General features: G+C 33.0%; 2 protein-coding genes across 2 annotated transcripts; both read right to left on the reverse strand.

Annotated features, from left to right (window-relative positions):
* Positions 1-533: 533 nt before the first annotated feature.
* Positions 534-3,981, reverse strand: PLL2 (pol-like 2). The gene is made up of 4 exons (XM_020354602.3): positions 2,752-3,981; positions 2,534-2,647; positions 1,292-1,556; positions 534-1,104 (listed from the first exon to the last, which is right to left on the reverse strand). The coding sequence occupies exons 1-4, from the start codon at positions 3,979-3,981 to the stop codon at positions 989-991; spliced, it is 1,725 nt and encodes a 574-aa protein (XP_020210191.1). The 3' UTR covers positions 534-988.
* A 15,803-nt stretch (positions 3,982-19,784) lies between these two features.
* Positions 19,785-20,345, reverse strand: LOC114915260 (uncharacterized). The gene is made up of 2 exons (XM_029269735.2): positions 20,129-20,345; positions 19,785-20,039 (listed from the first exon to the last, which is right to left on the reverse strand). The coding sequence occupies exons 1-2, from the start codon at positions 20,327-20,329 to the stop codon at positions 19,944-19,946; spliced, it is 297 nt and encodes a 98-aa protein (XP_029125568.1). The 5' UTR covers positions 20,330-20,345; the 3' UTR covers positions 19,785-19,943.
* Between the last annotated feature and the right edge of the window lie 3,208 nt (positions 20,346-23,553).

The following is a 23,553-nucleotide window of genomic DNA, read 5'->3' on the forward strand; positions in this document are numbered from 1 at the left end:
TTACACTGTTAATCACTTAACAAAATATCTTAGATTTCTTTACAAAAAAAAAAAAAAAAAACTTAGATTAACCTAAATCACTGTTAAAACTCCTTGTTTCGATTGAAGTGTGCACGTGTAATTTTATAATCAATATCCAAAGTTTTCTAATTACCGTAGACCCATTGCATGCCTTTTACGACCCTTGTGCCTAAACTACACGTAGTGTATTTGAAATTCATATCTTCAAGATTTATTGTCACTGTCACAGTGTCACGCATGATTTGTACATGTTTTGCTGAAACCAATTGGCGATTAAACATTAGAAAACACGTCATGTGGTTTACTTTTTCTTCGAGCATATTAAAACCTTGCTTTCAATATCAATTTGCCGTAGATTTTGTACAAATAATATTTAATAATTTCAATCATGCAGAGTTTGAAATAAAAAGTACAAGTTCTTAGACTATCAACCTATTATATCCAAAACTACTACTTCCTGCTTCTTAATAGGTTGACCATGCCTTTTGAAATTGTTAGTACTTTAAGATCAACCCATTTTCTGGGCCCCTCTTACAGTTTCTTATTGTTTTGAAACTGATCATTTAAATCCTTCATGAATTTAGCACAGAAAATAAGGATCTTTGGTCAACTGTTTGCCGTTTTGGTATCATTGGAGAAAATAAAAATTGGCATTGACTTTATGATCAGGTTATGACAATGTTTTTTAAATTCTAAGAGAAAGGGAATATTTCCCTGGCAATATAGATATACCACTGAAAGAAAACAAAAAAAAAATTGATGGGTAATCAACATAGAACTGGTCCTTTCTAGAAGGGAATTTGAACTGGTAGCTTTGATTTCCCCTAATTTTGAATCTTTGGTATTGGAAAAAAAAAATGTTGAAAGAGGGGTAACAGAAAAAGAACTAAAAGGAATTTCCCTAACTTTCAGCCAGTGTCAATGACTGTGCTGTGTATTCTCAGTTTATATATTCATATGCATATATTTACACCAATGATTGCCATATTTTTCCCTCCAAGGAGATTATGACAATAGAAATGTCATCATGGTAATGACGGCGTTCCCCTTGTGGAATATCAAGCAACTCATGGAACTCTATACCTGCATGCAACAATGAAGTCAAACTCACTATGATTGTTTAGAATTCCTTTACTGATATAGATCCTGTTTGGATACAAACTTAGAAAAACATTTGGAAGTCTCTTTACTGAGGAAAGCACTTAAGTTTTTTTTTCTTCTAAATTTGTATCCAAGCAGAGTCTTAGTTGAGGGGAAAAGTGTTTTATACCAGCCTTTTTTGCTGCTCGAGTAAGTGCTTCTTCAATGAGAAGTTGTGCAGGATCTCTATCTGGAAACATGGTGATGAATGACTCTACTTTGGCAGCTGCTTCTTCGTTGGTGAAGTATTGGTAGAGTCCATCAGAAGATAATATCAGGAACTTGTCATTTGGACTGAGTTTGTGGTGGTGGAGTGAAGGGGAACATGTGATGTATGGGGATTCCCCTATGTAGCTCACTCTGAAAGTCTCTAACACTGCATTGTTTTGCTTAGGCTGCAAAATGGATCAACAAAGTCATGCCATGGGTGTATATAGAGAGAGCAGTGAAGTAATCCAACAATTGAGGTGAAATATAGTGGTTCTTTGAAGTAGCAACTGGGGTGCAACAAAATTTTAAGGCTGTTGTGTTGTCATGACACATGTGCTATGATTAGTCTTAACAAAGTTGACTTGTATTATTACTTCTAAAACCAATAATCAATAATATAATTCAATGTAACAGTAAGGAATAGGAGTCTAAAACTAGCATTGCATGTTTATTATGCACTAACAAGAAGAAAGCCTATAACGCATCTTTACAAAAGGTTCAATAGCTTTAAATGTGACTAATGCTTTGTTTGATGAAGGGGAAGGAATAGAAGGGAATGAGAGAGAATATGAATTGATTTGATAAGAAATAAAGTGATAATTTTGTAATTGTTTGATAGAGTGAAATTAGATGAGAACTAAAACGAAATTGATATTTAAAATTATTATTTTACCTTCTCTTACAATATAGTTTGAATAATTTTTTTTCATGTTGTAATTTTACATGTCTCCTAAATTTTACAAGAATCTCTTTAATGGTGTGAGTATAAAAAAATAATGTGGGACTCACTTTTAATTCTTCACGGTTTTCTTTAAATACCTTCCACCAAAAGCAAATATTTTCTTCAAATCTACTGTAATACATTCTCTTTCTATTAAATCACTTCCACCAAATAGAAGTTAAGTCTCAATTGAGGATTAGTCTTATAGTCGACCCAAAAAGTCAAAATTTACAGGGATATTGGAGAGTAAAAAGCCTTAATTACAGTGGTTACGAAAATCTAAAAAAATGCCTTATCTTATTAGGTGAAGTTAGTTACATGGGTTGCATGACCCCGGTTAATTTCAATTAAAGATCAAATTCTATATTATTCAGCATAAGATTTCTTAGCAATATTTTTTATGCAGTAATGTAAGTAATTCAACAAAGAGTATAAAATTACCTGCTTAAGGAACCCAGCCCCAAAAGCCCTTGTGACACTCAAGCAACCCTTCACCCGGCCTTTGGTTACTGCTAAAGGGTCATCAGGGTGCTCCCTCCTGATTCTGTAAACCTCCTGAGATTCACAAAGGTCTCACAAACTATGTCATATGAACTTAAAACACCAACCTTCATTCATTCATTCATTGCTCAGAAAACAAGTTGCATTGCACAAGCTACCTCTTTCGCATGAGTGCTATGCTCCATGGTGAGCTGAAGAGAATCCCCAGAGTGAGTGGCCAACACAGCACGACTATCTCCCACATTCATCAAGTAAACATCTTGACCCTTCATCACCATCACCAAAACACAAGAACCCATCATTGCCAACACAGGGTTGTGACCAATCATCTCATCAGAAATCCTCATGAATGCATCCTCAGTCTTCCTCAACGCCTCTGAAAGAGCTTGCAACACATGATTTGAGTCACTCAACTCCACTTTTCCACATTCCAAATTCAACTCTTCATTTACTATTGGACAGTTTTCTTTGTTTTCACCTGAAGAACAACAACCATGAACCAACCCATTTCCCTTAAACTCCAAAGAGCCTGAATCCATAGCCATGGATTCAAACTTCTTGTTGTGACCACACAGCATCTCCTTGAGCTCGTCATTCACAGCATAAAACAAATTGTTGAGAAGGAAATCAGTGGCATCAGGGCCATTAAACCCATCATAAATCCCCACAAAAACCCATCCATGATCCTCACAAATCACAATATGCACACGATCCTCACCACCTCTCCCTTGAGCCCAATGAAGATTCTCACACCCCATCAACACATCATCATCATCATCATCATCATCCAAATAGTTATCACCCTCAACACCATTCAAACTCAACTCAGCACTCAAATTAGTACTACAACTAACTCTAGCATTAGCGTTGTCATTTTTCTTGAAAATCGACATTCTCCCAATGGAAGAAAACTTGCTGAAAAACTTTTTCAAAATTCTGCTACTTCTCTTCACCTTCTTCACAGGTTCCTCAGGAGAAACTCTCTCAATGGAGCCATCACGATCGTAAGGACCCCAATACAACCCTCTTTCCGTGGACCCTCCCACAGAGAATCCACGATCAAAAGGCACCACGGTGGAAGTGAAGGAGGCAGAGCTCTGAAACGAAGCAGAGGAATCCAAAACGGTGCCGTGTTGGAGCGAGTCGTCGAGCGACGTCGAAGCCGTCGCCGACGAGTTTGCGCTCACGGTGGCGCCGAAGACCGACCGGAAAGTCATGACGGTGACGTCTCCGTCGCCGGAGAACCGACACGTGTCGGGTCTCACGTAGCAGATGGAGTTTCCGAGGTCTCTGTGGCGTTGCTTGGAGAGGAAGGAAACTCTGTCCTCGAACCTCCCGGAGGAGTCGCCGGTGGAACAGCGAAAGAGGTTACCGATTCGGTTACCCATTGGAGAGCAGAATCGAAGGAAGGGTTCAAGTTTTGAGCTTTGGATGTGGGTGTGGCAATGCTGGAAGTGGAGCAACTTGCATTGCAGAGAGAACAAAACAGAGGAAAACAGAACAAAACAGAGGAAAACAGGGGTGAAACTGAATACAAGGAAGAGGGTGTTTTTGGGAAGAGAAAGAAGAGGGTGTTGACTTTGTTGCACCTCTTTAAGTTTTTTAAAATGGAAGTGTTGTTTTCTTGTAGTTCATGGCAGTTTTTCTTATATTTTGTTTGTTTCTTCTTGGTCAGTTAGTTGACTATGAATTTGAGTAAAAGGCAGGGAGATGCAGTTTTTATAATTTGGAAGTGAATGAGGAAGAGTTTATAAGAGGGAAAGGGTTGTACTTTTTAAATTGAAATAGTAATGGCAATTAATTTGGTGCTTTTGACTTTGCTAGAGTTAGCATAGAAATGGCGTGGGAGGCATTTATGAAGGGTTTTATTGCTACCTTCTATTTTTTCTTTCACCTAATCACCACATAGGTTATTATTTTTTTTAGACTTCATATAAGTTCAAGTTAACAAACATAAATGGAGGAGAAATTCTACATGAGAATAAGTGAAATAGATTGATTTTAGATTTAAAATATTTTTAGTCAAATATAAAGTGAACGAATTTTGGTTTTGATCTCTTCGCTTTTTATTTTAAATTTTTCTAAAGTTTGGTATTATTATTTTTTATTCTTATAAAATGAATAAGAACTAATTTTTGTCGGTGTAAGATATTTTTTTTTTTATTTTTATCTTTCTAAAATCATTATTTTCATTTTAATGTTCATTTTAAAATAAATAAACAATATTTTTTATACATCTATATTTTTTTTATAGGTATAACATGCTAACATAATATTACATATAGTTGTGGATGTGCCCTTATGATTACATATTAGTAAAAACTAAAAACAATAATTCTTAATTTAAAAAAAAAAAATTTAAGCTTTGAAATGCATTTTCCCAGACATCAAACGGAAAGTAACAAGAGAGTAAAATTTATTGAACATACGTTACGTTGAAATTAACTTGGAGCGTATTTAGTTTAGTTTCAAATACATTTTTTGAGACATCAAACAGAAAATAACAAGAGAGTAAAATTCATTGAATTTGAACATGCGTTTCGTTAAATTTGACTTATATTTACAGTTTCAAATTCACTTTCCAAGGCATCAAATGAAAAGCAACAAGAGAGTAACATTAATTCAATATACATTATGTTACATTGAATTTAACATTTTTTCAAATACACACTCATTTTATATACATCAAAAATATGTTTAAATATAGATTTCATCATGAATAATTAAACTTCAAATATACAAGTGATATATTGTTTTAAGATATATGAGCGTGAATATAGAGATTTCCTGTTGTTGCCAATCTAATATTAGTGATATATTTTATTTTTTTATATTAAAAAATAAGTAAATATTTGGTTGCTTCATTGTCGTGATTATTGGCATATATAAGGTGATTGGATGATACAAAATCTAAGTTTGAACTCACTCTTATGATATGGTTGAACAACAACTGATAAAAAAAAAGTGGAGAATCTAAGCATGAAGTTGAACTATGAGATTCCTCAATTTCATGACACACCAAAGACAAAGCAGAACTGAATCGTGTGAGATTGGTAATAAGTATTTTCAGCATCACACTTTGACTCAAATGAAACATTACACGTGTTTGAGATCCAAATCAGTTCTATACTGTGTCTGTGCACAATCTTGCATTAAACTATATATTATACTACTCAGATTCCACAAAATAACATGCTTCTTATTTTGCTGCATGAAATAACATTAACCTTTTCAATCATGTTGCATAAGCATGCAGTTAATGATTCCACTTTTGTCTATAATTTTTTTCTGCATGTATTTTTAGAAAAAGGAAAATAGTCTTTAATTATTAATCAAAAGATATTCTTCATAAAAACAAATCTCAATTATGCCACATACATTCTACCATCAATTGTTTTATTTTGCAATGCTAATAGTTTTTCTTTTGGGTTAAACTTATATGGACAAGGAATGGTAGACTGTCACATCAGGTAGAGAAATTTTATGGTAAAAAAGGGAAGAAAAAAAAGAACTTGATTAATATTAGCCATGCTGAAAGCAAAAAGGTGAAAAACACTTGTATATGCTACATTGCTATATAATAAGTGCAATAAGTAGCTTATTTTCTAGCACATAGGTCACTAGTCTGAAAAACTGTACATAGGAGATATTAAAAAGGCTATCTAACATTAAAAGGTTATCTGACATTTTAATTCCTATGTATGTATCACATACTCATCATGCCTTAAGTCAACGGCAATAATAAATAAATAAAATCATGTACAATGTCATCATTGCACTGCATTATTTCTCTTATAAATATTTGATTCTAAACTAAACTGGAAATAAAAGTTAAAGAGAGGTTCTCATAAAATTTCTCACACACTTTATCATTTGTTAAATTTTATTAAAAATTATATAGTCATAATCAGTTAAATTTGTCAAATAAAAAATGAGACTTAAGATTACAATTTCTAATAAATTTTAATTAATAATAAATATTATGTTAATAAAAGTATGATATTAACTTCTTTCAAGGTTAAATTATTTTTTTATTATAACATAAAACTCTAATATTGTGGTCTTGATATTTGATTCCTTGGTAAGTATTTTTTAAAATTTATTTTTAAATTTTTTAATTATACTAGTCAGATGAATATAAATAAATAAGTTTTTTACTCAAGTTTGTTAGCATTGATAAAGTTACTATATTTAAAGCATTGTTTGACGTTAGAAAGAGAACTTAAGTCATTTTTATTTTTTAGTTTCGTTTAAGAGACTCACTATAATATAAAGAGTTTTTAGCAATATTTGAAAAATATTACCTAATTATGTATAAATGCTGTTAATTTGCTTTGTAGTATATTATTAAATGTTGTATATAGTTCATATTGCTAAAGACTTTAAATAACATTTTTATATATTAAGTAATATTTTTCAAATGTTATCAAAGTGGTATTTTTGTATCATTTTAATGATGTTTCTAAGTTCTTGTTAACTTTATAAAGTGATAATTAGTTTTAATTTAGATATTGCTATCAATTAATATATTTTTATGCCTCATAAACTCATAGGAATTCTTTAAGAAAAGGTTGAAGACATTTTTAATTAGTCACAACTAATTATCATCAAATATCAAAGTTCATTTATCTTAAGTATAACTATATGATTATATATACTCTTTATGAGTCATTCATTTATTCGATGTGAGACTTTAATTATGGATAACAATTATAAATGAGAGAAATATTTTTTTTACTCGATGTGAGACTTTAATTTTAAAAGCAATTAGAAAGAATAATGTTAAGATAAAAAAAAAATGTTACTTATCTATAGTAACTTTTTTCAAAAAATGTTGCAAAATAACCTATGCAATATTTTTTTACTCGATATGAGATTTTGATTTGAAAACAATTGGAAATAATAATACTGAAATAAAAAATATTACTCTATATATAATAACATTTTTCAAAAACAAATGTTGCAAAATAACCTATTTATTCAACATATAGTAACATTTTAACAAATGTAAGAAAGAAAATATTGCTAAAGAATTAAAATGTAGTAGTGACTTATTTTTATGTGTGAAAAAGTTTCACATCGTTTAAGGTAGTTTATAAGTATTATCTTCTTTTAACCTATTGAAACACTTTTCTAGGATAAAACTGTAACAATTCAACAAATGTCAAAGTGGATAATACCTTGGATGTAGTGACTCTAACGATGTTAGTGAACTTGATGTCAAGATATTGCCCTAGTATGTCAAAAAGCTCCAAATCAATTAGGAATTAGGATTTGTGGCAAGGGTAGTTTATAAAATCCTCTTACCTTAACTCATCAATACATTTATTTAATGGTAAAATTGTAACAGTCCAACAAGCATTAAATCTTAACAATATCAGCAAACTTTCTGAACAATAACTATCCATAAATATTCAAGATTTAAATAAGTTGATAATTAGATCACTATTTAAAATGTCTTAATCATTTATCTTTTAACATTAATCATTGTTTTTGTTACATTAACCTGAATCATTTAAGTATGGTCTCACAATTTATTATTATAATTATATCTTTTAAAATAATAAGACTTTTTATTTTATATGTTCTATATTTATTATTATTATTATTATTATTATTATTATTATTATTATTATAATCATCATCATCAAGGAGTTCCCCCATTGAATATAAAGACTAATGTCCCACAGAATTTGACAAATATCAAATAGGTAGACATCGAATAAGTGGACATTCTCTTCCAGCTTGAGTTTTCTATATTCTCAAAAGTCAAAATTCAAATCCCAACCACTTGATTAAAGGATGCAAGTCTCTTACCATTCGCACCCACTCAAGTTGGATTTTATATGTTATATATATAGTTAAATAAGTAGTATATGTATTTTTAAATTCTTATGATGATTGGAATATATATAAATTAAATTTCAGTGACAAAAATAAATAGATATATTTATATGTCATAAAATATGTAACGATTTGATAGGTCACTACACACAACACAACAACATAAATCATTTGTATAATCTCTCTTTCCTTATCTCTTTACTTGTTTATTTAAATTATTGTATTCATCGATATATTGATACTTAATCTGAATCATAAACAAGTAAATTTGGAAACTAGTTTTAGAAAACATACTTAGTTCCACATAAATAAGGAATAATAACATATGGAGAAGGCAACGTGTGTGAGAGAGAATATATTGTGTCGTAGGAGCATATTAAATTTTATTGAATAACTTGAATTTAAATACATTTAAATAATTGAATAAAAGATATACTCCATGATTTTAGGAGTTTTTGATAATAACTGAAGAATAAAATCTAAAACTAATTAATCTACTAATAACACAATAACATATTTTTATTAAATAATTGACTTATTCAAATAAAAAAATTAATTTTATTGAGTGAAACTAAAACTAAAATTGTTTTAACAACATTTAAGGCTCACGTTCTCATCACTCCTCCTTGCCTTGGAGGCTGCAAACTTCATCTTCTTCCTATAAAATTCAACCTGCTAATTTACAATGTCTTGGAGAAGACATCAACAACTTAATCTTTTTTCCTAGATGGGAATTAAACAAGTAAACTCAAAAATTCATTTTAGAAAACATATTTAGTTCTAGTACTCATAAATAAAGAAGAATAACATATGGAGAAAGCAACATGTGTGAGAGAATGTATTGTGTTATAGAAGCATATTAAATTTTATTGAATAACTTGAATTTAAATACATTGAAATAATTGAATAAAAAATACACTCCATGATTTTAGGAGTTTTTTTTATAATAATTGAAGAATAAAATCTAAAACTAATTGATCCACTAACAACACAATAACATATTTTTATCAAATAACTAATTAACTTATTTAAAAAAAAAACTATTTTGACTAATTCAAGCTAAAACTAAAATTGCTCTGATGGCATCTAAGGCACACATTCTCATCACTCCTCCTTGTCTTGGAGGTTGCAAACTTCATTTTTTTTCTAAAAAAATTCAACCCGCTAATTTTCAATGTCTTAGAGAAGATATTAACAATGTCTTATGTGATTTGGTCTTGACATCTTCAACTTTCATGTTCTTAATCAAGATTTTTAAATACTTCTCATCATGCTCATTTCTTGCAATTTTCTCCTTCATTTTGTCTTCTTTCAAAGCATATTCCACCAATTGTATATGCCTTTTTGTGTAATCTTGAACAGTAGTTGCTTTCTTTAAAGTAGATTTTGCGATGATACCATACTTTTGGCTTCACTTCTTTGCCTTTTCTTGTTCTTTGTTTCCGCCAACCTTGCTTTAATAGCACCATTTTTGGGGCTTCTATTTCAAAATCATCTAATTCTTCTTCAACTTATTGCCTTTTATATGACAGTTCAATGATATTCTCTTTTGTCGAAAAAACAAATTTCTCCTCCTCCAATGGATTTTGAATAAAGTTTTTTCTTCTCATTTTTACTCTAAGAATATCTTTGTCATGTGTCTTTAATCAAACAATGTTTATTTTCAAAGAACACTTTATAATCTTTCTCAAGTAGTCGTCCAACATTCAATAAATTCTTATCAATTTCATAAACATACAACACATCAAAAATGAATTTTTTACTTGAGTAGATTGAGATTGCTACAGTTCCTTTTACATTCATAGTAATGTACTTGCCATTTCCAACTCGAACCTTTAATGTGCTTTCATTACTTAATTCCTTGAATAGATCCTTGTTGTTTGTCATGTGATTCGTTCAACCACTGTCAATAAGCCAATTTTGACTTGTTTCAATGTTAAAGAAACATGTAGCAACAAATAGATACTCCTCACCTTCTTTATCAACAACCTTTTCCTCTACCTTTTTATCAATAGCCTTTGTTACTTCACCATGTGGTTGATTTCTATTTTTGTAAATAACAGTTTCGTGCCTCATTTGATTGCACTCATTACACTTAACATCAGGTGTTCTCCAACACATAAATGGTGGATGGCCTTTCTTTCCCCAATGTTAGTAAGGTGGATAAGATTTCTTCCAATTTCTTTTTGCATTGGTTGATGTTGAACTTGCTCCTGTTCCACCAAAAATATTTTTTTCTTGTACTTGGTCACATTTTGTTGTTTAGCTAATAAGGCCCCTTCGATTGTTGATTCCTCCCTCATGAGCCTTTGTTGCTCTTGGGATTACAAAGCATGTATAACTTCTACCATAGATATCTTGGATAGATCCTTTGTATTTTCTAAGGTGGTTATAGATGCTTCATATCTCTTTGGCACTGTAACTAGAATTTTTTCAACAATTCTAAAATCTACAAATTTATCACTCAACAATCTAACCTTATTAGCAATACCAAGCAATCTGTCTGAGTAACCTTTAATCATCTCCAACTTTTTCATCTTTTGTAATTCGAATTCCCTCATCAAATTTAATACTTGCATGCCTTGGATTTGTTCATCCCTTGTGGAGAAAAGAGAAACACTAGAAGAAGGGTCGAATAATGTTACTTAAAAACTCCCATTTTTTGCAGTGCAATGAAGTAGTACTCATAACAGATATAAGAGATCAAACAAAGAAAATAATTAACTTAGGGATTTATACTGGTTCATCTGAACTACCAAGATTACATTCAATTCTTAATCCAACCTGATAAAGTTTCACTATCTTATCAAGATACAAGTATTGTTTACCAAACCATTTCTGACTCAACCTAAAGTATTTTTTGAATTGTCTCTTCAAGCAATATACCCAATTATTCTTTTTACACAAAGTCTCTCAAGGCTTCAACATCGAGTATTATTTTTACAATCAAGCCTCTTCAAGTTTAAGCAACAAGTATTCTTTTACAAACAAGCCTTTTCAAGCTCAAATCCAATTATTTAAAGTTACAAAGGTTTACAAGGTTGTTTCATTTTCCTTCCAAGATGTGATATAACAAATTTTTGTGCAAATACTTTTTACAAAAGGAATGATCAATTTCTATTATAATCACTTGATTATCATCACATTCTTTTTTAGCTTCGATGAAGATGACCATTGCAAATCCTTAAGCTTCTCTCTCGTGACTCATTTTGTTTGTCTTTATGACTTGCTTCTTGAGGGGATACATGTTCGTTAGTGTAATAAATGTTTACATTAAATATTTCCACCAAATTGTCACTTCTTATCTGATCAAAGAAACAATTTATCACCTTTTAGCACCATATAGGTAGAACCATGCGTGTGTCAAGATGTTGCAGTAATGAAACTGTTGAGTCTGAAGCCTTTTTGAAGATGTAGTTTTAGTTTTAATGTAGCTTTGTTTAAGTTTGCTTCATTTTTTATTTTTGGCCTATGTTAAAAGGATATTGTATTGGTTGTTTCATAAGACTTAGACTTGCATGTGTTTTGCTTGTTATGATTGTTTGTTTTCGAAACTTATCTTGTTCTTTTAGTAAACATATCTCAATCTTTCTCATTTTATGTGAAAACATAATGTAATAGGTTATCAAATTTTGGTAATAGATGTTTTAACATTAAATGAAACTTGAATCATTCAAAAGAATTCGATGTTAAGTCAGGTAATAGATTACCATTTCAAGTAATAGATTACTGAAACTTAGTATTTGAATTGAAAATTGTAGTGCTTATTATTTTAATCAATTATCATGGTGACTTTTGAGTGAAACAAGTGTTTTAGCATCAGGTTAATCGATTATCCATTGAAGTAATTGATTACCTCTGTAAAAATTTAGTTTTATGCTTACTAAGAAGCACGGGTTAATCGATTGCGATGCCTGATAATAGATTACCTCTGTTCTAAAATCAATGTGGTTTCAGTTTTTAGAAATCTGGTAATAGATTACCTTTATAGGTAATAGATTATAGCCATTACAAAATTTTTAAATGTTGAAATCCTCTTTACACTATAAATATAACTCTTTTCAAAAACTTAAAAGAGAGATCATATATACTCTGAAAAATGTTTTAGAACAAGAATATATCACAAACTTTTCAGAAAGAATACAAGTGCTAAAGATTGATTGAAGAAGATGAGTTGTTGAAAGATTTCAAGAAATTTTGAGCTAATCTTTGTACAAGATCATTCTACATATATCGGGTGTATTTTCTTTAATCTTAAATCTTTGTTTGTGTTTCTGGGTTGTATTACTCTTTGAGATAGGGTGTCTTAAAAAGTGTGAAGAGAAATCTTGAGATTGTTTTCTCTCAAGTAGGTTCTTGTGGGGTGTAAGAATCTTTGTTTGTGAAATCTTGTGGATTCAAGATTGTCTATGATTTTCATTCTGATTGTAATATTGCTTGTACATGGTGTGTGTATAGCTAGAATATTATAGTGGAATGACTTGATTTAGTGGTATGCTAAGTCAGAAACTGGACGTAAGCCCTTGTGTGGCTGAACCAATATAGACCATTGTGTAATTCTCTCTTAACCATCATCTCTTGATATAATTTTGTTATCATCTTGTGATATGTGTTAAAAAGAATTTCAAGAAAATGTTTATTTATCTGTTATCAATTGTTGTTCATATTCAATTCATCATATATGCAATTTGGCAATAATAAAATAAAGAAGGTAATTTCTAAAATAAATTTGGATTACAAGTATTTGATTCGTTGCATGCTATATCTAATATTTTGTATATTATTACTGATTTTTAATCTAAAATTGATTAATTGTAATTAGGATAAGAAAGAAGAGAATAAGAAAAAGTTTTTAAAGACCATAAGAAGTCATCGAAGTGTAGAATCTATTCAACCCCCCCTTCTAGATTCGTGTTCTATCGGGACCAATAGAAACAACCTTTAACTACAACTTTTCGTATTTATAGGGATTTTCTTGTCCTTTTCTGACGCAAAACATGTCTCTCTTTCATTTTTGTAAAATGTTGGTATCGAGGAAGCATTTTTAAATTCGATAGGGTTTTCACACATATATACATGTCTTCACATTAGTAAGATATTGTTTGTTATGGACCTAAGTTCTCACAGTTTTGCCTTTAGACATACCCAAAAGGCCTTTTACTAATGAAAAATAATTGTGTATATAAACTCATGTCCATCCTCTTGTTTGAATAATGTGGGACTTGCTTGTATCCCAACAATCCTTCCATTAAACAAAAGACAATGGTTTACCCCCATTGCAACAAAAGTTAATCCACGAGTATTATCTGATAATGGTCCATAGAGTTCAGTCACACTCTAAGTAATTGCATCGTCGCTCCATCGTGTTAACTTACGATAGTGGGACACACCTCTTAACCCTTCATGTTACTAGGAGGACACTCCTCCATATATGAATTCATCATTAGGAAGACTTTCAATACAAGGGATCTTATATCCAAATCTACCTGAGTCTTAATGAAAGATTTGTCTTAGTCATTTTGATAATTTTATACTATTGATAATAAAAAATTATGTTTGTTAACAACAAAACTTAAAATCGATGAGATCTAAAATTGTCTTTTGACCTAACATCCCCTACATACTCTTCCTTCAAATAATTCCAAATTGACGTTGGTGTGTTGTGGGTCATGATTAGGGATGGCAACGGGGCGGGTCGAGTACGGGTTTCATGATACCCGTCCCCGTCCCCGCGAGTTAAATCCATCCGCGTCCCCATCCCCATACCCGTCGGGTATAGATTTTCATTCCCGTCCCCGTCCCCGTCGGGTATCGGGTATACCCGTACCCGTACCTGTCAATTTTTTTATTTTTTATTTTTTGTAAAAAAAAAAGATATTTTTAAATTATTTTTTTTATTATATTATAATTATAATTAGGTTATTTATTTATCTTAGATTATAATAAATAATCACACATAAAAAAATATTAAATTTTTTTAATATAATTAAATTAAAAATGATAACAAGTACGGGTACGAGGCGGGTAAGTACATACCCGTACCCGTACCCGTACCCGATTTAATATATCGAGTTTTACCCATACCCGGTCAAATCGGGTATTCCCCGTCAAAGTCGGGACGAGTTCAGGTATTACCCGCGGGTACGGGTATGTTTGCCATCCCTAGTCATGATCCTAGTAAATCTGGTTTGAGAAACACCAACAAATACGCATGACTTTGCCTTTGCCTTCTTTTTTTTTTTCTTTGCGGTTCTTTATTTGGTCATGATGGGATTTTCAGGTAGTGAAAGCATGTCATAATTCATTTCCACGACTCCCCACAAATCCAAAGTTTCTAAGTATGATTCCATTTTCACTGTCCACAGGTCATAGTTCTCCCCATCAAAGATAGGAGGAACAACATATGAGAAACTTAATTCAAAATCTATTTAATGGGTCCTTCAAGAAGAGAGCTCGAATACCAATTGTTGAGTTTTTAAATTTGGAATAAGGAAGAATAATATATAGAGAAGACAATGAGTGTGAGATAATGTATTGTGCTATAGAAGCATATTAAATTTTATTGAATAACTTGAATTTAAATACATTGAAATAACCAAACAAAAAATATATTCCATGATATTAGGAGTTTTTTTTTTATAATAATTGAAGAATAAAACCTAAAACTAATTGATTCACTAACAACACAATAACATATTTTTATCAAATAATTAATTAACTTATTCAAATAAAAAACTAATTTGACTAATTCAAACTAAAACTAAAATTGTTTTAATAGTATCTAAGACACTTTCTCAAAAACAAATAAGTAAATTTGGAAACTTTTTATAGAAAATATACTTAGTTCCAATACTCAGAAGACTTGTCTTTTAAATAACAAACTTATAAAAGAACAAATTTTAAAAGGAAAACAATTTAAACCCCTTATTGTATTCTAACGTTCACTTCATCTTGAACAAAAAGAATTTGTTCAAATATGAGGATTAACGTCTGCTTTTTTCTCCATTATTGTAATCCCCTTTTGATCTATGAGAATCCATTACAATTGTCATGGATTTGATTTGAGAATTAAATATATGCAGCCTAAGGATCGTAGTTTACCTTTGTGCCCATTAGCTGACATGTATGCTTACCCCTAACATGATAGTTTCATGTATGCTTATCCCTTACCAAGATATATAGTGGGGACAATGATCATCCAGAGCATGTGGATTTATTTCTCAAGTGCAAGCTGCTAGAGGCTAGAGCATATGTGAGTCTACTTGTCTCAATAGACTATTTTTCACAGTGAATTGAACTTTTGTGTATATTATATATTTTGTTGGCTACTTCATTCATGAACTCAAATTTGATTTAAAGAATACGTTTAGCTTGTGGGAAGTAGTTTGTTGCTGAATTTTATGCAAGTAATTTCTAGAACTTTGTGCTAGAATCTTTGTAAGATGAAAAGGGGAGTTAAGTCAAGGGATCCATCTGGCAAGGGTATGTTACAGGTACAGAGAAAGGAGGTAACAATTGACAACATGTATAATTTAAGGAAGGTCTGGCTTTTCATGACCAGAGAATGCATGGGACAGATAAGAGAAAATTGGACCTGGACTTGTTGGAAATTGCATACTTGTTCAATGGTTTGGGGTGAGCAAGGCTTGGCTGTTTGAAATAATGATTTTTCACATAGGCTAAGTGTTATTGATAATACATAAGCATAGCCAGCCACTGAGGAATTTACTCGGATTATATCTTAACCTTAGCATGTTAATCCTGGCATTTTTTTTGCGATGTTTCTGGGAACATGTTAACTTATTCCTGTGGAATTTCAGTTACTATTGAGACAAAATAACAATTAGAAGCTAATAATACAACTTAGGAATAGAACAACCCTGTTGTATATGTCCTTTCTGACTGCCTGATCAGGTGCTTTGTCGTTTATGTGACGTTGAACAATTGTTTATTTATTTTAAGAAAGTTATAAACTTTACTTTATCTTTGTGCAGGATAATTACTCTTCACTTATATAGTTTTATCACTAGGGATTGTGAGATCTCTAACAAACCTGTAATGTGGTGCTGACCTAGAACCAGCCACCTGATTAGTTATTGTTCACCCTGTAACAAAATTTGCGCTTAGACCAGTTGGTAACTTGGTATTAAACTCATTATATAGATGGCATTTACTTTTCAATGATGCTTAAATGCTTATTTAATTTGTTTGCATTTTCCTCATCGTTCATAGTTGACAATGTAGTTAAGGTTTGACTGCAGCAAAGCTATAGCAACAAGGTTAGGACCATGGTAATCACATGCACATGTTGCTTTTGGGGGTAGTTTGATTAACTCCATAGATGAAATATTTACTTTATCTAAACAGGTCCTTAGTCACAGATTTTGCTTTTTCTTTGGGATGTTTTATCAGGGAATCTTGAGAAACAGAAGATTTCCTCATTAGTGTCCAAGTAGTAAGTCCTGTAAAACTGAAGGGATAAGATAATTAAATATCAAGGAGCTGTAGTAGAATTGATTCTGTAAGTCCCATATGTTAATTTTTATGTGAGTCATAGTATGCTCAAGTTTGTTTTGGGTCCTGTGTTCCATGACCAAAAATATGAAACATAGTCATCATTTTAAGAAAGGTTGGAATGCTAATAAACCTTTCTTGACCAAAGGATGTACTATTTAGTTGCAACTATGATAGCAAGATGCTCTTCAGGAAAAAAATATAAAAAAAAAACCTAAGCAATAGCTTGCTGATAATTTTTTCCAAAATCGCAATATTCGCCTCTTAGCCGCACGAATTTTGTAATCCACTGCTTACATTTGTTCGAAATGAATGAAGTTGTTTGTAAATCATTTGAAAATCTTCAGTATTTGATCAAACTAGTTTATTTACTTAAACAAATAGGTTTGTTTGAATTTAACCTATCTTATTTCATGATCAGGTATGTTACTTGGAGATTATAATTATATTAATTCTTAATTTTATTTTTGACCCTTCTTTATACCAAGCAATTTCAATCGTTAGTTGTTTTTAAGTCAATCCAGTACTTATGTTTAAACCTTTGAGATTTGGATTGGCATTAGAAGAATTTCTCTCCTTTGCAACAGAGAAATTAAAAAGATTGGAGTGGACTTTGAGATGAAACATTACTCTCAGTCAGCACATTAAGAAATCAATTCAGAATTTTAGATACCAATATATATATTGTTTAAATATATAAACACATTCATATGTTTGCTTGTGCGTTCAACTTTTAAAATCGATTCCGACCCCAATATGTTGTTTAAAATCTCCATGGATACTAGTTAATCTACCAAAAATTCTTTGCATATTTAAAAACCAATTATAGGTTTTATTTTGCTATATATGAACATTACCATTTTTCTTTTATATCTTTGCAAAGCTATAGGCTAAAAGGTTAGATGAATCATAACTACATCAATAATAATCTCTCTCTAGGTTAAATACACCATATTAATCACACGACACCATTGGTTTGATGAATCCTATCAGTAGATGAAATCAATAGTTAGATGAATCCTAAAAGTAGATGAAAATGAATCCTATTAGTAGATGAAATCAATAGTTAGATGAATCCTAAAAGTAGATAAAGATCCGTTAAGATAAATTTTTCTACAAACTCTTCTAGAAAAAATAAATAAAACAAAATTTCTTATAAGTTTAAATTAATTTATGTATAAGTTAATTTGTAGAAAAAATATTTACTAACTTTTTCAAAGAAAAGATATTTTTAACATCATGCATAAGTTAATTTTAACTAATAAAAAGTTTGTTTTATTTTATTCTTTGTAATTTTTTCTTTTGAAAGTGGTTAATGAGAAGTTATTTTGTTTTTTATGTCCAAAGCTGTAAGAACCAAAAACCCAATATAAGGGATAGCGTAGTCACAGATGGGCCAAAATAAATCTTAGAAAAAAGAACACAATCACACAATTCATTCTCTTTACTTTCCCATTACTTGGATTTTGCAAGACATCAATCTGCAGGGACTTCTCAAACTAGAAATGATTATCACAATTTAAAAATTGGAGAAGACAAATTCCACACAAGGCGGCAATCATATACAAAGACCTTCAGTATTTTATAGGTTCATATTCCATCGTTGAATCTTCAAGCTAGTCTAGTGACATATTCACAAGCACCATGAAATATAATCATGGTTAAACTAATAATTTGGTCCCTATACATGACACTTACAAATGAATCAATCTATGGGGAAAAAAACTTGAGTTTTAGCCCCTATAAGTTACCCTCACACTAAAACTTTAGCAACATAGTAACAATAAAGAGCAATATATACTAATCAGGATGAATAAGGACTAAAACTTGAGTTTTTCTTATACAAAGATTGATTACTTAATGACTGTCGCCTGTAGGGACCAACCAAATGACTTGTTGAACCTGTAATCATTTCAACACAGTCATCAAAACATTGACAAAATCATGCCATCGAATGCGGTTGAAAAGAAAAATAAAATGTTCCACTTTGAAACAGCCATCCCACATTCCTCATTCACAAAACTCCAAAATAAACACCAGCACAACAGCATCTTCTAGCTGTAAAAGAAATTCAACTTCAAAAAACTGTCAACTACTAATATTGATTACTGTGATATCAAGTAGTAGTAAATAAAGCCCATGATGGTGCAGCGTGTACACTGACAATGAGTATTCGAAATTCCCAATCTGACAGACATAACCAGAGAAGCACCAAACGGGCTGTAAATCCTAATTCATTATTCTTGCATCACTACTGTCTAGCAGTAAAACTATTCTTTCAACTTTCAAGCCAGACATAAAATTTCCAAGATGAAACTTTCCAAGCGAAAAGCAAGTATAAAAAAGGCTATCCATTAGATGAATGGTAATATTTGATTAAGAGATGCATTGAATATGACTAACAAAGTATTCCATGCCATGCTATTGAACACTTTTATTTTTAAGTGAGTTGAATTCATAGAATTCATCAGAGTCAAGACAGGCTCCACGGGTCAAAAAAACACTTATAAGGCTACTTGTAGATTAGTCATCAACCAACAAGATTTTCACACTCCAACGAGATCCAAACTCATGTCATAGTGGGGGAATTGATGTCTATCCTTACCAATTAGCGATGGCATTTAACCATGAAGGCTACTTATAGATTACTCACCAACCAATGACATCTTCACATCAACAACGAGATTCAAACTCATGTCATGGTGGGACATGAAACTTATCTTTACCAACTAGACCAACCTTTGTTATCCCGTGCCATTTAACAATGAAGCTCTCAATTGTCGAAATCCAAGAATACACTTGAATTAATGCAAATGTATGGTGTAACGGAACATAAAGAAAAGACTAAATCCTTTATTCCATTGTTTGAACACATGTTACAACCCAGTAGAACAAAAATCTGGTTCATTTTCTTAATTCTATATTGCCTTTATTTCAAAACCCAAAAATTAAAAAATTTAAAAGCCAAAATAAAACCCTAAAAGGTAAAGATTTAGGACATTTGAGGTGGGGAAGTTGAAGTGGGGATTGAGAATGGAGGCAATCGCAGCACAGCTTCCTCTGTTTCAATTGGGTCGGATCTCAGTATCTGAAAAACAACAAAAGAAAAAAAAAAGAGAGTAAATAATAAAGAATGAAAGCACAAGAAGGCAAGAAGACATGAAGTAGAGAGAGTACAGGGTCTTGAAGCATGGGCTTGGTGTCATCCTTTGCAGGCTTGAAAGGGGGCTTAGGTTTGTTGGATGAAGATTGAGGAAGAACAGTCTTGTTCATGGTTTCTTGTCTTGTCACACTCACACACTCTGCGCTTCCACTGTTAGGGTTTAGCCGTTTTCGTTTAAGACTTCTTATGGGAGATGATCTACTTAATTCCATCATCACCCAACTCTTCTCAATTTCAAAAGTCAAAACAATGATTCAACGCTTTCAAATTATTTCTTATTTTTACAAATTTGGTATTTATGTGAAGGTGGATTCAAGAAGAGTGTTAATAACACATTTTTAACATATTTACTTTTAATAATATAATTTTTTTATTTAATATTAAAATGTTATTATTTAGAGTAAATTAAATTTTCTTCCCTGAAAATTATGAATATTATGTTGTTTTCTCATCTTATATTAAAATTACTATATCTTGATAGGATAATATATGATATTTTATTTAATTTTTAAATTTTATATAAAAGTTTTATTAACTTTCTTTATAAAAGAATATTATTATCAAAATATCCTTTATATAAATATTTCCTTATATATATATATATATATATATATATATATATATATATATATAATAATGTAGTAAGTTAATTATTTAGAATTTAATTAACTTTAGAAAGAATGGTATATAAGATTTTCTTTGAGAATGAAACCTCATAAGCTAATTCTCAAAGAGAATCTAGAGAGAAGTTTTAAAGAGAAGGGTTTTGGATTCATGGGATCCTTTTTCTCTCAAATTTTTCTACTTGATTCCTCTTCTCTTATAGATTACTAATTTCTTCTGTCTTTTCTTTGAATTCAAGCTAGAAAGCTTGATTTTGGCGGATTGAAGTTTGTGGGTCGATCGTTTAGGAATTTTTCTTCTTTTTCCTCTTCTTGGCTGTTTTGAGCCAATTTTCAGGTAGAAGAAGCTAGGATTGTGATAGATTGGTTGCATGTGAATTTAGAAACTCAATTGATGCATGAATTGGAGGTTGAATTGCTAATTTGAGGGATTTTCTCATTTTTGGGGTTTTCAGGCTAAAACGGGGTTTTGGTTGATTTGGTGCATCGGATGAATGCATGTTGTTTCTAGCACTTCAATTGAACTATTTTTGGTGCATGGATGTTATCTCTTTCATTGCATGTGGGTTTTTTTTTTTTTTTTTTTTTTTTCTGAGTTTCAGGTGTGGAGGTCCAAAAAAGGTGAAGAATATGGTGTCTTTATCACCAAACGGTTGAGTCGTTTTAAAGGTGTAATGTCTCGGCTAATCCCCGATCGACTTCCATTAACGGAGTGTAGCCCCAGTCGGAGCACGACCTTACACCCTCCCTGGTGATAGGCCGACTAGGAACTCGGTTGATCCTTTCTTGGTAGGTCACTCGGTTAACGCCCGAGTGTCACTTCGACGTGAATCAGCTCGACCCCATCCCGACACCTCAAACCAATAGGACCTCCTCGGCCAGAACCCAACTATCCCCTCGGCCAGAACCCGACTACCCCCTCGGCCATAACCCGACTACCCCCTCGGCATGGAGAATTTCGTTTAAGACCTTATCCACAATTCTCACGATCGTCAAATATCTTCAAAAGGGTGACGGTTAAGAAAATCCCCCCATTCACGGGGTCCATGAGGCCCATGAACAAAGGAAGTATAAAACCTAAAACCCTAAGGCTAGGCAGACAAATTACACTTTTGAATGCTCTGGCTTTGAGGCTTGACTTAGGAAAAACCCTAGCGCATCCCTTGGCCGGAACATTTTGGCGCCCACCGTGGGGCTACGGTGAAACTTTTCCTACGCCCCAAGAAATACCAGAAACCTACACTTTACCATGGCGAGAGGCGGCAATAACAACAACAACTCACAACCCCCTACCATGGAGGAGATGATGGCCATGATCAATGGCTTGAGAGAGGAGAATGCGCGATCCAGGGAGAGAGAGAAGGCCATCCAACGTGAAAACGAAGAGATCAGGAGGCGCGCAGACGAGATGCAGGCCAGAATAACGGCCAGCACCAGGACAGTGGAGGAAGACGTCATGATGGAAGTCCCCAGGGATTTCCGACCCTTCTCGGAAGCCATAGAAGCCGAGATCATCCCTAGGGATCATCGGATTCCCCAAGTCGACTCTTTTGATGGAACGGAGGACCCCAGCCAGCACTTGACGGATTTCCGAGCTTAGATGCTGATTTGCAGAGGGAGCATGGAAGTCCGCTGCAAACTATTCATGGGCACACTCGAAAAGGCAGCGCTTGATTGGTTTAGCGGCCTCCCCGACCGATCAATCACCGACTTCGATGTTTTCAGTCGGCTTTTCATGGCACAATTCGCTGCTAACAAGAAGAAACCGCCGATCACGTCGGACCTGTTCGACCTCAAACAGCAGCGTGAGGAGTCCCTGAAGGCCTGAGGTCTGGAGCTTTCGACATCGCGCTGGAAAGAGCAAATTGCCAGACGATGTCGGAGGTGAGAGCCTTCACGCTGAGCCACATTAAGACGGAGGAAGGGCAGATCAACAAGAGAGCAGCGGAGAGCCGAGAAACAGGGGGCAACAATAAGGAGGACAATAAGCATCTCCGACCGCGGTCGGATTGGAGTAAGCGTCGTGACCGTTACAACACGAAGGAGAGCAACTACCGACAGGCCGATCATGTTGGTCGGCCAAGGGGCGAGTGGACACGCAACAAGGAAGAAGAGAAGTTTACTCCACTCAACGTTCCCAGGCGGCACATACTGCATGACGTTAATAGTGCGTCACTTTTCGAGTTCCCAGCGATGACTGACCGCCAGTTGGGACCCTACAAAACCGACTAGTGCGAATTTCATCGGACCCATGGACACACTATGGAGAATTGCTTCGTTCTCGGTAGAAAGATTGAGCGCCTTATCAAGGAGGGTCGTCTGAAAAAATTCATTGCAGGGAAGCAATATGAAGGTTCATCCGACAGGCGACGCAGGCGTGAAGGAGAAGACACGAGAAGAGGGAGGTGAGAAGGGAGGTCTCCCCCTAGAGATCTTCCAGAAAAAAGTACAGAGACTCACCAGCAAGCTGTCCATGGAGACTTCAACACCATAGCAGGGGGATTTGCTGGAAGAGGTCCGACGTCAACAACACGGAAGAGATACTCTCGATCAGTGTTATCAATCTCAGATTGGGCGAGACCTACTCGGCCAGCCATCACGTTCTCGGACGCCGACTTTGAGGGTGTGTCTCCCCATGAGGACGACCCTATAGTCGTTTCGGCGATTGTCATGGGTTACAATGTGAAACGAGTGTTGGTGGATCAAGGTAGCTCGGAAGACATAATGTTCTGGGAAGCCTTCGTCGGGATGAAAATTCTAACCGATCTCCTTATGCCATATGCAGGTACGTTAGTTGGTTTTGCAGGTGATCAGGT

This window comes from Cajanus cajan, chromosome 4, assembly GCF_000230855.2.
Source record: "Cajanus cajan strain Asha chromosome 4, NIPB_CcT2T_4, whole genome shotgun sequence".
Classification (NCBI taxonomy): domain Eukaryota; kingdom Viridiplantae; phylum Streptophyta; class Magnoliopsida; order Fabales; family Fabaceae; genus Cajanus; species Cajanus cajan.

Coding starts and splice junctions, on each gene's coding strand:
- PLL2 (XM_020354602.3), bottom strand. CDS start 3,981: ATGGGTAACCGAATCGGTAACCTCTTTCGCTGTTCCACCGGCGACTCC. Junction 2,648..2,751: donor ATAGCACTCATGCGAAAGAG/GTAGCTTGTGCA, acceptor TGTGAATCTCAG/GAGGTTTACAGAATCAGGAG. Junction 1,557..2,533: donor GGGCTGGGTTCCTTAAGCAG/GTAATTTTATAC, acceptor TCCATTTTGCAG/CCTAAGCAAAACAATGCAGT.
- LOC114915260 (XM_029269735.2), bottom strand. CDS start 20,329: ATGATGGAATTAAGTAGATCATCTCCCATAAGAAGTCTTAAACGAAAA. Junction 20,040..20,128: donor AGCCCATGCTTCAAGACCCT/GTACTCTCTCTA, acceptor GTTGTTTTTCAG/ATACTGAGATCCGACCCAAT.